The sequence below is a fragment of the Musca autumnalis genome, unplaced genomic scaffold (assembly GCF_047663935.1).
Source record: "Musca autumnalis isolate F117 unplaced genomic scaffold, ASM4766393v1 scaffold_4, whole genome shotgun sequence".
NCBI lineage: Eukaryota > Metazoa > Arthropoda > Insecta > Diptera > Muscidae > Musca > Musca autumnalis.
The window spans coordinates 55,980,530-55,993,758 of record NW_027411977.1 but is presented as its reverse complement, the minus strand read 5'-3'; the positions used below and the strand labels follow the sequence as shown (position 1 = coordinate 55,993,758).

General features: G+C 35.4%; 1 protein-coding gene across 5 annotated transcripts in view; it reads right to left on the bottom strand.

The window, feature by feature from the left end:
• Positions 1-2,271: 2,271 nt before the first annotated feature.
• Cp19 (Chorion protein 19) overlaps positions 2,272-13,229 on the bottom strand; it is a 34,447-nt gene continuing 23,489 nt past the window's right edge. For all 5 annotated transcript variants that reach the window (XM_073983224.1, XM_073983221.1, XM_073983222.1 and 2 more), the window contains 2 exons: positions 3,026-3,293; positions 2,272-2,738 (listed from right to left, as the gene is read on the bottom strand). In XM_073983224.1, coding sequence (XP_073839325.1) covers positions 2,340-2,738; positions 3,026-3,040 — 414 coding nt within the window. In that variant the 5' untranslated portion in view covers positions 3,041-3,293 and the 3' untranslated portion in view covers positions 2,272-2,339. The remainder of the gene's footprint in view (positions 2,739-3,025; positions 3,294-13,229) is intronic.

Below are 13,229 nucleotides of genomic sequence, written 5' to 3'. Positions count from 1 at the left end.
CCTTCCAAATATTATTTACGTGGCCGGAATGTGTCTTGCAGGAATAAAGATATAACCGGTATATTACAAATTTTCAAAATTTTCACACAAAAGTTTTGGTCCATATGACCCTCTAAACATCATCCGATCACCATCTCATATTGCAAGTATCTTCTTTGTCATATAATGTTACCTTGTTCGAATTTTTGCGGCGATCGGGCTATTATTGCGACTAACAGAGCAGCTACAAAATCGGATAAAAATTATGTTTTTGGTCCATTTCACTCACTAAATATTTCACGATCATCACCAATAAGAATAGGGATCTATTCTGGTCTGAACCCGACCTCCATGCAAAATTTCGTGACGATCGGTCCATAATTGCGAGCTGGAGTTTGTTTACAATTTATAATGGACAGACGGACGGACGGACACATCTCAAAATCGCTTTATCTCGTCGAGATATGAAGATTGGTATACCATATTGAGGGTCTCCGACGAATATTTCGCGGCGTTACATGAATTTGTCCCAAAACAAACTTATAATACCCCACACACATAGTGGTGTAGGGTATAAATACTCGGGTGCAAAAATGTAGTCCTATATATCAATTGTTGTGGACGTTAGAGTGATTACAACAAAATTTGTGAAAATCGATTCGGATTTTGGTGTAGCTATACAGGGCGCAAAAAAACGAAAATCGGTCCGATTATAACAGTTTTGTTTTTGTAAGATACGTTTTTTTTGGCAAAAACAATGTACACGTATTTTTTCCATCGACCATAATTGCTGCTTTTATGGAAACCGATCACCATAATATTTCATATATAAGGTTTTTGGATCAAATGGAAAAAATGTGGGGGTATGAGTTCCAAAACAATTGGGTCGCCCTAACATACATATATACTTGATATGGTCACAAATGAGTATTTCAATACCTTACAAACGGAAAAACCAAACTTAATATTCCCTCATTGCTATGGTGGAGGGTATAAAAACAATACGATTAACGAGCATCCCTTACATTGCATTTAAGCACAATTTTTGAACTTTTGTGATGGAGTTGTCCGTCAAAGCAGTTAATCATAGTCATATATTGTGCAGGGTTGAACCTGTGTAAGTCACTTCTTTCGTTAGTTATCGTGCCTACCAGTCATTTTAGTTGATCAACGTAGATTTTTTCTATAGATTCATAAAAGTTATACATAAGTTATCGTGTTGATTAATTATTAAATAGAGATTTTCAGAGCTGTTGCGCCATTATCGTGGGAAGTATGGACTTGCCCGCGAAAAAGTGGTACCGTCGCAATAGAGGCCGCAAGTATAACCTGTTGCAATCAAATCAAAACGATGTTCTTTAAATTGTGCGGGAGGTTTCCTGAAGGAGAGTTCATATTTCTCACGATTCTGTGTCTGGAAGAAATATCACGACAACCAAATTTTTGACCAAACCGGTTTTTCGAGGGTAATCGTGCGCTCCAACAGCCAGACTGGCAGACGGACGAACAGGGATAAATCGACTCCAAATTTTCTGGAGTCCAAAACAATTATTTATTAGAATTGATAATTTTTAACACAAACTTTTTCACTTCTCTTTCACTGTGAAATTAATCCAATTTTTCCACTAGATACAACAATTACAACAACATCATAATAATAAATAAAAAAAATTAGCACAAATAATTTCAACTTCAATGAAACTGTCGTTTGTACTGATAACCCCCATAAAATTAATTGTTGTTGTCATTGCAGTTTTCTAGTTTTCTTGTTGGTGGTCACTTCATTTTGTTCATGTTGGTTGGTGTGTTTGTGGTTGTTGTTTTTTCATTTTGTGTAAATGGGGAAATGCATTTTTTGCACAAAACTTTGCATTTATCTTTTTTGCTGACGGAACACTATTCACCGTTCGCCGTGGCCGAGACCATGCAAAACGCTTTGAAATTGTCGTCATATCATTAAAAACACTCTTTGCTATTGGATTTTTGGTTTTTGTTGTTTTTGTTATTAGTGTATTCAATCTTCTTGGTATTTTGTTTTGGGTACTACTTTTGTTCTTCAAGACGCACGTAAAAATTGCAACATTTCATAACAAGCAAAAAAACTAGACTTTTATTAAAAGAACCGTTAACACTTAAGCCGAACAAAATAAAATTAAGCCAAATTCACATTTTTTCTTTTAACAAATTTACAAAAAAAAAAAAAACTGTGCAATGTGCACAAGGAAATAACATAGTTTTTAAAAAAACAATTTTGAATTTTCTTTACAACTGGATTTTGAAAATAAAAAAAAACAATTTGAAACTAAATTCTAACATCTCAAACAATTATTTACACTATTTCCCAGGAGTTTTACAGGGATTTAATAGGCAGCTTGGCTGCCATAAGATGAGTGACCACCATAAGCTTGACCATGACCATAGGATTTAGCGGCAGGAGAGTACAATTTAGCCAAAGGAGCGTCTTGCACAACGGGCAAAGCAACTTGGCTGTAGGTGGGGTGGGAGTTGTATTGTTTGTAGCCATTTTGTCCTGGGTACAATTCGGTGGAGTAGGCGGGTTGGAAGGAGTATTTTTGGCCATAGGATTTAGGGGCAGCAGCGGCATAACTGCCACCATAGCTAGGAGCAGGGGCTGAGTATCCAGAGTAGCCTTGGTAGTTGGGTGCAGAGCCATAGGCAGCAGCATCACCAGCATAGCCAGCGGAATAACCACTGCAGCTAACTGAGGCAATGGCAGCCAAGATGATGGTAGCAAAACACTGTATAAACGAAAAGAAGAAGAAAATTAAATCAAATTTTCATTCAACACAATTTCCTGCAAAGTTTTCTAAAACACTAGCGGAAGGCTATGTAGTGGCATAAGTTTCCTTCCGCAACATGCACACAAAATCAATTGAGTTCGATATTCGTTGTTTTTTTTCATTTTTATTTTTTCTCCACATTTCTAGCCACACACATTTATCCCCCCCCCCCCCCCCCATCACATCAAATCACTCGTTTGATTCTTTTCCATTGCTTGCTCTTCTTATTTGCTTTGGCTACTTACGATATATTTGTTCATGATGAAATGTAAATTTTGTTCGGTTTGTTTGACCTGCTATGGTTTTGCTACAAATAAATGCATATTTCTGCCGAGCACTTCTTTTTATATTATTGGACATTTGCCACAGCAATTCAAACGTGATCTTCGCTTATTGGCATCATTTGGTTTGCGGTCAATTGTGTATTCTTCTGACAGTTTTGGAAATCTTATAGCTGATGCTGGCTGGCTGGCTTGCTGGCTGTCTGTCTATTAACCTCTTGTGCACCGATATCTGTAACTAGAAGAGTGGTTGGTAGAACTGTTTTTTGTGAGTTTTGATAAAACCCAAGAGCTCAAATGAAAATTGCAGACAGAATTTGTTGCTTTACTTTGCTTTCGTTCGAGGCGTGAGCAAATTAGAAGCCAAATAAAGTTGCCACATTTAGCCTTCAATGGTTGGGAAGTGAAAACGGTATTTCCCAAAATAGCAAACAAGTAAGAACGGTGCACAGTTGTGCCGCTTCCTTGTAAACGTGGACAAAAATAGAGGGAGTTGACCTAGGATAATACATTTTTGTACAATCCTTCCGGTACCTCCCCAAAAAAGTTCGGAAAATTTGTGCACACGATAACTCTAGAAGGGAGTAACCGAATTGGTCCAAAGTTTGCAATCGTGAAATTTCTACCAAATTTAGATGAGGTTCCAATATCGACTCAATCGGTCCACGCCTTCGGGTACCTCCCACACAAAAATTCGGAAAAGTTCAGTTTAGGACCTGCTCTCGAATCGTTTTGACTTTTGTTGTAGCATCTTGTATTCACGGCCCCCCATAAGCCGCGGCGGTACAATTTTCATCAGGGGAAAAACCCTACTTCCTGAGAAAAAAGCCTGAAAGGCTCAAAAAAACCCCTATGACACCGTGTGTAGTAGTTGGAGCGCACGATAACTCTAGAACGGATCTGCCGATTCAATCCAAAATTTGGCTTCATAATATTTTGTACAAACTTAGTTTAAGTTCGAAGATAAGCCTTATCGGTTCACTCCTTCAGGTAACGCACCCACAAAGTTCAAAAATGTTAGGAAAAATTGTGCGCACGATAACTCTTGAAGGAACGGACCGATTTGGTCCATACTTTACACATCCTAATATATCTACCAGATATAGATCAGGTTTGAATATGGACTATATTTGCCCATTCCTACGGGTACCTCCCACACAAAATTTCGGATAAGTTCACTTTAAGACCTGCTCTTGACTAAATTTGATTTCTGTTGAAGCAACTTGCAATCGCTGTCTCAATTACAACGGTAAAAGTTTTTTCAGTGGCAAGTCCACACCTCTTGGAAAAACAGCCCTAAAGTTGTAAAAAACCCCTATGGCACCATATGTAGTAGTTGGAGAGCACAATAACTCTCGAACTGATAGACCGATTTGGTCAAAAATTTGGCCTTCGTCATATTTTGTCCAAACTTAGTTTAACTTCTAAAATGGTCCATATCGGTCCTCTCCTTAGGATAACTCCCCCACAAAAGTTCAACATTTGTGTCCAAGTGCAGTTTAGCGTCTGTTCGGAGATCCTTTGGAAATTTATAACGATGATGTACAGCCATATTATATTTTCCGTGGACAAGTCCATGCTTCCTGATATACTGGTCCAACAGGTGTACGAAAGCCCACTGAAATGACTAGTGGGCACGATATCTATCGAAAAGATATGACTCTTAAAATAAGATCCACTTTCGCAATGCACTATGTCGGTCCATTCCCTCCTCCGCAAAACTTTTGAAATTTAATCCTAATCCACATTTTTGTCGGCAAGTTCAAATGTCCAAAAAGTGCCACAAAATTCTGAAAAGACCCTAAATACATTCGATCTGTCCGTAGACGAAAGTTAAAATTCACATAGGCTGAGGGTATATCTCTGTCGGCAAAGACGACTGATACTTTTTTACTTGTTTGTTCACAAAAAGGAAGGCTATTTGCCACTTTTTGATTCCCAATTCAAAAGTTTTAATAACTACTTTAATCAAATACCAAGATGGGCTATAACGGATAACACCTTCGCGTAACTTTTCATCGATGGTTGTCCATCTGACCAACTAAAATGGCTGTTTGACACGATAAATTTTTATTGGAACCAGATTTCAGCAATTTCGGTTGCAGTTAAAAATGGCGAAAGTATGCCGACACCGTTCTACACAGGCTGTACTAAAACGGGTACCTATACATACAATTCTGTGCAAAAAAATTGTATGGCACCAACGGAGACTATGTAATTGGTTTGGTAATAATGTGGCTAAAACCTTCAAAACAACGAATATCGGGAGGTATCGTTATATGGGGCTATACCATAACCATTTTTTTATGAAATATGTAAAATATTTACAAGAAGTATTACAGAGAACTATTTAACTACATTGGTATTATTGTCCAACATATTTGAAAGTATAAATATAATGCACAATTTAGGGTTTTCGAGCAATTTTCTGCATAGTTGTTGTTAAGTTTTAAGGTGTTGTTTAAGCATTTAATCGTAATTTTTAATCTGACTGTAAGTGTTACTGGGTTCAGAACAAGATGTGTATTTGTATTCATTGAACATTTGTAGCATATTACGTCCAATACTTTGGTTTATAAACAAAAAAACATTCTTGCGATGTTTTGTTTTTGACATCTAATATATAAAAGGCAATGTGTGTATGTTAGTATGTTTGTTTGTTTGTATGTTTGTATGTTTGTATGTTCCGAATAGACTCAAAAACGGCTGAATAGATTTTCTTGAAAATTTCAGATAATGTACTGGGAACACCGGTGGTGAAAATAGGCTATATATTTATTTGAATGGTCGTCGCGGAAGTGAAATATCGCGGTCGTCCCAAATTATTCAAAAATGTATTATTTCAGATAATATACCTAATTTTAGTAAGCGTGACTACAAAACCGCTAAAACACTGGCTTCAATATGTGGGATAACGCGGTCAACGCCATAGTTTGGAATACAGTAAAATCCCGATGACTTGAGATGTCACTATATAGAAATTCCGAAAAATCGATTGGGAAATCTTATGAAATTTTGTATGTGGAGTTTTTAGGTCTGAGAATAGGTCGTAATCTATTTTTTTATCCCGCTAAGTGTAGTGACCGGTGGTCCTCCCCACAATTTTTTTAAGAAAACCGCGAAATTCAAGATACTTTTTAATATATTGTTTACAAATTGTTTGCAATGCTATGGTAATTGCAGTCTTGACCCTGAATGGTCTTCGCGGAAGTGAAAATCGCGGTCATCCCAAAATTTTCAAAAATGTATTATTTCAATTAATTAGAACTGTCGAAAGCTGTTTTTATACGGCTAGGAGTAGTGACCGGTGGTCCTCCCCCACAATGTTTTTAAGAAAATCTGAAATCTTTGATATTTTTGAACGTATTGTTTACAGATTGTTTTCCCTGAATGATCGCGATCATTACAAAGTTTTCAAAAATGTATTATTTCAATTAATATACATAATTTTAGTAAGCGTGACACAAAAATGATATAAACACTAGCTTGAACAAGTGGGATAGCGCGGTCGTGAGCTATTTTAATACGGCTAAGTGTAGTGACCGGAGGTTCTCATTCAAAATTTTTTTTTTTAAATCTGAAGTCCATGGTATTTTTGAACGTATTGTTTACAGATTGTTTGCAATACTACTGTAATTACTGTCTTGACCCTGAATGGTCTTCGCGGAAGTGAAATATCGCGAAAAGTGAAATATCGCGGTCATCACAAAATTTGCAAACATTTATTATTTCAGATAATATACATAAGTTTGTAAGCGTGCCTAAAAAACGCTATAAACGCTGAACACTAAACAATACGTGGGGCAGCGCGATCAACTCCACATTTTGGAATACAGTAAAATCCGGATAACTTGAGATGTCACAAGATCGAAATTCCAAAAAGATCCATTGGAAATCAGACAAAGTTATTGATATACAATACAATATCATCATTGGAATCAGAATACCCCGATCGTGTTCAATTTTTGAAAATATTATAATTACGGATAAAATCTCAAAATGTGGGAAGTGAAACTTCATGAGCATTTATTTAAGTCCTTGGAATAGCTCGGTAAAGATACATTTTTTAAATACAGCAAAATCTCGATAATAACAACTACAATTTATAGAAGTAATTTTTTTATGAATTATATAAATGTTGCCATACATATCCCGAAGGAACATACATTTCGCTGAGGGGTATTTTACCACTATTGCATATAGAGCGCGAAGCAAAAAAGCGTTACGTTCGATCGGCCTGAATGAGGTTAAATCCACCAAAAATAGCAAAAATCAGGCGCCACCGTTCTATGGGGGCTATATCAAAACGAGGACGTATACTGAACAGTGGCTATATCTCTGAACTATCGAAAATCGGGAGGTACTGTTTTATGGGAGCTATATCAAAACGTGAACCTATTACTGTTACATACCGAGCGCAAATAAAAAGGCGTGTCTTTCGGTCGATACGAATATTTATGCTCTCCTCTTTAAAATATGTTAAAACCAGATTTCAGCCATTTCGGTGTGATAATGATGTTAAATCCTCAAAAATAGCGAATATCAGCCGGTACCGTTCTATGGGAGCTATATCAAAGCGTGGACCTATACTAACATTTCTCTGCAGTAATAATTACGACCCCAACCGAGACCAACAATCCAATATATAGCAATGTTAATTGACGTGCACCGACCATTATATGTGGGTCACAAAGTGCTTTAAACTGTCGATTTATGGTGAAGGGTATAATAAAAGAGATTTTATATCTTAAATCTGGGGGATACCATTATATGGAATTTATGTCAAAACATTGATTTATATTATGAAGTTTCTAGAGGGATGCCTAATTATGGGTGTATCAATACTGGATAGATAACTAAAGTTTACACGGAGAACTCAAACAACGGGCCAGCAACGCGGACCGGGTCAGCTAGTTTTTTATATGACCAATTCAACAATAAAAGATAAAATCTCTTTAATTTTGTGGTTTTAAACTTTTGTATATGGGGAATTCCAAGTGAAATCGGACAGTTCGGAGATAAGTAATTTTTGATTTCAATTGTTTTTGGTTCAATTTATGCTCCTAGCCAATAGAACATTTTAGTATATTTTAAAATTATTTTTTGACCAACGGTACAGAGATATCTAATTAATTCTCTTTCGAGTTGAGCTGTAAGGCCTTTAGAGATACATTGAAAAAATAGGAGTCTACCGAAGTCCCACGCATCCAACCATTACACTACGTTTCACGGGTGGTAAAGCCGATCTTCAGGTGGATTAGGATGTTATTGTTGTGGCAGACGAAGGCAAAGCTTGGAAACTAGTATATATATCGCACTTCATTAGATAAATGTATATGCTGCATTTTGTATGACAAAAGCATAGTTTTCAGCAAAATCACAAATCACAACCTTCCTTTAGGGATTCCTTAGTTTGTTTTAAAAATGCTGATTGTTCTTTTGTTATATAATCATGTGTTAAAAGACCATTAAAGATCAAGATCAACTACTGAAAAAGTTCTTAAAATGTTTAAAACAAATTCATAAATAAAAACCAAAAGAAAAATTTAATAAATGTACCTTTTACTTTTTGGATAAACTAGCAAATATTGCATAGGAACATTTTTTTTAAAAAATTCGAAAAAATAGTATTTATTCGAATCCCATTACGATATAGGGCTTAAAATTTTTGTAATTGAACGTAGTTTAATATAAAATTTTTTTGAAAAATTCGAAGGATGCAATCATGTTTAAAAATTGATATTAAATATTAAATCCCGAAAATTGCATTGAAGCCCACTATGCATTTTTCTTTTAAATATTTCTTGCGATAGCTGATAAAAAAAAAACAAACAAATCAAAAAAAAAAAAGATGGTCCCATTTGGAGAAATATTAAAGAAGTTATGAGTATTTATTTGAACATAGTTCTTTAAAAATGCGATAATTTCAACAGGCGATATCTCTGTACCGTTGGTCAAAAAATAATTATAAAATATACTAAAATGTTCTGTTGGCTACGAGCATAAATTGAACCAAAAACAATTGAATCAAAAATTACTTTTGTCCGAACTGTCCGATTTCACTTGGAATTCCCCATATAGTTTCCAACACGTTTTCAAAATGAACTATTTTGAACATCATAACAATTACAAATTCTTTATTATGTTTGAAATTTGCAAAAAAAAAACCATATCAATCATTTTTTTATGATATAAATTCTGTTCCACCGTAGTGTCGTCCGCTGAGTTTATTTGAAGCTGGCCTCTTGCTACAAATTAGTAAATGTCTATTGTACAAAAAAGAATTTTTTTGTCTTTTACTCTTTGAATTGTTTTTTGGGAAGTACTTTCAATGGATGCACTTTTTTAAAAAATTTTCTTTTTCCTTCTTCGGCAAAGGACTTTGTGACGCCAAACGAAATAAAAAAACAGATTCTTCTTCGTCAAAATCAGTCGGCTTTGCGGACAGGAATATGCCCTGAGCTTGTGTGAACAGAAACTTTCATCTATGGATAGAACGAATAGTGGCTACACAATTAAAATCCTTAACCCAAAGCTATGTATCAGGAACTATGAACTTGACAACAAACGGACGGATTTTATCATTGATCACAAGTGGTGTCTGTTTGATCACAAAGTTGTCTGAAGAAATGGACCGGACCCACATAGTTCATTTGGGAAGTAGATCTTATTTTGGGAGTCATTCCTTTTAAAAGATATTACGCTTATCAGTCAATTCAGTTCGAAGGTCTGTGAGGGATGTACCCAGTACGGTCCATTTTCGAGCTAAAACTAAGTTTGGACAAAATATTACTAAATCTTTCGCACATACAAACACGCACTTTAGCTGAAATTCTTGAAATTTGGGGAAAAATACCAGAAGGAGCAAACCGCAAATCACCATCCTCGAACTTTATATAAGGCTTGCAGAAATATTGCGATAAACAAAGATTGAAAGTTTACCCCTGAAAAAACGTGTACTGTAGTAATAGGGGCCCCGAGAACACTTGTTGCAAAAAGGCAAAGCGTTTCCATAGAGGTCTTTGTATTTATTAATTTATTTATTTCATATTTTTACTTATAACTAAATTATTAGCATAAAGGAAGTGAAGCCATGACTACTGAGGTCTTTAGCTTACCCAGGTATATTTACTAATTATCCATAGAGGTCTTAAACTGCACTTCTTTGAAACATTTTGGTGGAAGAGTGGATCGATATGGTCCATCTTCGAAGTTGATCAAAATTTGGACAAAATATCACGAATGCCAAATGTTAGACCGAATCGGTTGATCTGTTCGAATTATAGTGTTCTCCAGGCAGCCACCCAGGCGGACGAACATAGCTAAGTCGACTCCAAGTTTTCTGAAACAGATTACTTCCAAACACACTTTAGCCCTAAAACCATTATTTCGATGAGACACATTTTGACTAAAGACTGAGAGCATAAAAGAATGTATACGTGTGTAGTCCTTGGATTGGGCGCCAGAATTTCATTTAAAAAGAATTCGAGACTGCTTGCCAGAGTTATCCTTGATCCTGATTCATTTATGAGAAGAACCACGATAGGAAACCAGAATTTCGTTTAAAGAATTTGATATTTTCGACCTGTTTGTTGTTAGTGAAATGATTGACCTCGAGCTTGAATTAATCAAACATTTCAGAAACCACAATTTCTATAAGAGAAGTCAAACGATTGGACTCCAAAATTAGTCTATTAACACGATTGGGCGACAGAATTTGTCATTTACATACCCGCGATTGGGTGTTAGAATTTCATGATGGACATCCTCACTATTGCTTAGCACTAGTGAAGACAACCACTATCGGCCTTCAGATATTCTTTGTGATAAGATCTACGATTGGACACCAAAATATATTTAGGGAAATAACTACAATTGGTTTCTTTATGACAATAAAAACGATTGAATTTCCGAAATTTACAATATTTTGTCACGGCAGCGTCATAAAAGACAAAAAAAGAAGACACGAAGATCCTTTATTTAAATAACTCCTAATTTTTACCTGTAAATACAAAAAAGTGGATAACGCCATGATATCCAAACGTTCCCTCTGCTTAAATAAATTCTCTACTAATCTTACTTTCCTTCTATAAAGTACTCAATAAAATTGGAGTGGAGACTTGAAGCCGTAATTTTGAAATTTTGTGAAGTAGGAAAAAAAGAAAAGGTCCTCAACATTCCATGTATAATTTTTCTTTTGGTCTTACCGAAGTGACATCACTGAATTACATAACATTCACTGTAGTTGTGAGTTATTTCATAAATGATACACCCAAAATATATGTGACTAGCAAATACCCGCTACTTCGTATGCGGAAAGGGCATAAAATATATATGAACTCTGTTCTGTTGTATTAAAACCTATTTTAAATACCAACATTTAATCGATTTAATTCCAAAAAACATATCTGCCGTATCACACCCCTACACAGCTACCATATTTTTTATTTCGGATTTCGAAACAGACATACACCAACCGCGACTCATATTGCAAACTTCAGACTTGACTTCTGGTTTTACTCCTTCACTTACTCAGCATTCCCTCCCAATACGAATTTCCAAACACTAAACTTTCTCTCACCCCTTCACAACAACAATAACGCACATTCACAATTCAAGGTTCTAGCTTCAGCGGTTTCGCCAAGAACCCGAATAGGTTCGTAAAATTTTCGAAATATATCCCCATATAACGGTACCCCACGACTAAGTGTTTTTTTAAAAAAATAGAACAAATCTATGCTGTCCAATTTTCTTTACATTTGGACCTTGAATACTCAGAGGATATAAAAGCTTTATTTAAAAAATGTCTACTTCAATCCACTTTTATTAATAGAGGTATTTTGAAGACTTAGAGCATTTTGAAGATTTTATGCACATTTTCCAACCGAACTCCGAACTTTATCTCCAAGTTCAGAGTGATCTTCATAACAAATATTTTTCCATTTCGTATTTTTTGTCCAAATTATATAATCCAAGCTTTGTTCCTAAACCCAACACCAAATTTAGTACCATTTAGTACTTTTCGTTCATATATAGTAGGTATTTCTCACTTTAACCGTTTACACAATACCAAAATGGTTTTGGTACCAACATGTTACCAAACTTTTCGTACACATAATTAAAGGTTTCAAAGCTTACTTCCTTATACTCAACAAATATCCCGACCGCAATTCACTTTTCCAGCTTTATATGTTCCGCTGAAAGCAATTATATTACTATTTAGTACTTTTTGTATAAATAAGTGCGAATTTTCAAAACTTCATCCCTGCCTCCACTCTAAACAACAATTGCTAATCTAATACCGAATTTCAAATTTAAAAATTCCACCCCTTTACAGAATCACAAATTGTACAAAATTCTGTACCATATAGCAAATACCAAAAGGTACCAAATTTTGTACCATTTGCCACTTATCGTACACGGCTTTCCAAAAAACTACTTGCATAACTCACTTCTTTCGTTCACCTAAATCCAAATTATAGCCAATGTACTTTCATTTAGCACTTTTTCATAAGTACGAATTTCTAAAGTAACCGCAATCCTACACTCCAACAGTAATCTGTTCACGCAAATACAAATTGTATCGAATTTAGTACCATTTAGTACGGCTTCGTGCACATTAGCATGATTTTCTAAAGTTACCTCCATATCTCAATTCTCTTTATCAGTGACCCTTATTCCAAATTTCATCACTATTCGTTAATTCAAATCCAAATTGTACTATATTTAGTACTTTTCGTACACTTTTAGTTCGAATTTCCAAAAACCTGTCTTTGTTACTCTCCATCAGTCACCCTTATTCAAAATTCCAAGATTCCTGTCCTATCCGTTCACACAAATCCAAATTGTACTAAATTTAGTACCATTTAGTACTTTTCGTACGCTTATATTTCGAATTTCCAAAAACCTTTCTTTGTTACTCTCCATCAGTGACCCCTCATTCCAAATTTCAGGATTCCAGCTCTATCCGTTCACCCGAATCCAAATTGTACTAAATTTAGGACCATTTAGTACTTTTGTTAATCTCCATCAGTGACCCCTCATTCCAAATTTCAGGATTCCAGCTCAATCCGTTCACCCAAATCCAAATTGTACTAAATTTAGTACTTTTCGTGCACTTACAGTTCGAATTTCCAAAAACTTTTCTTTGTTGCTCTCCACCAGTGAC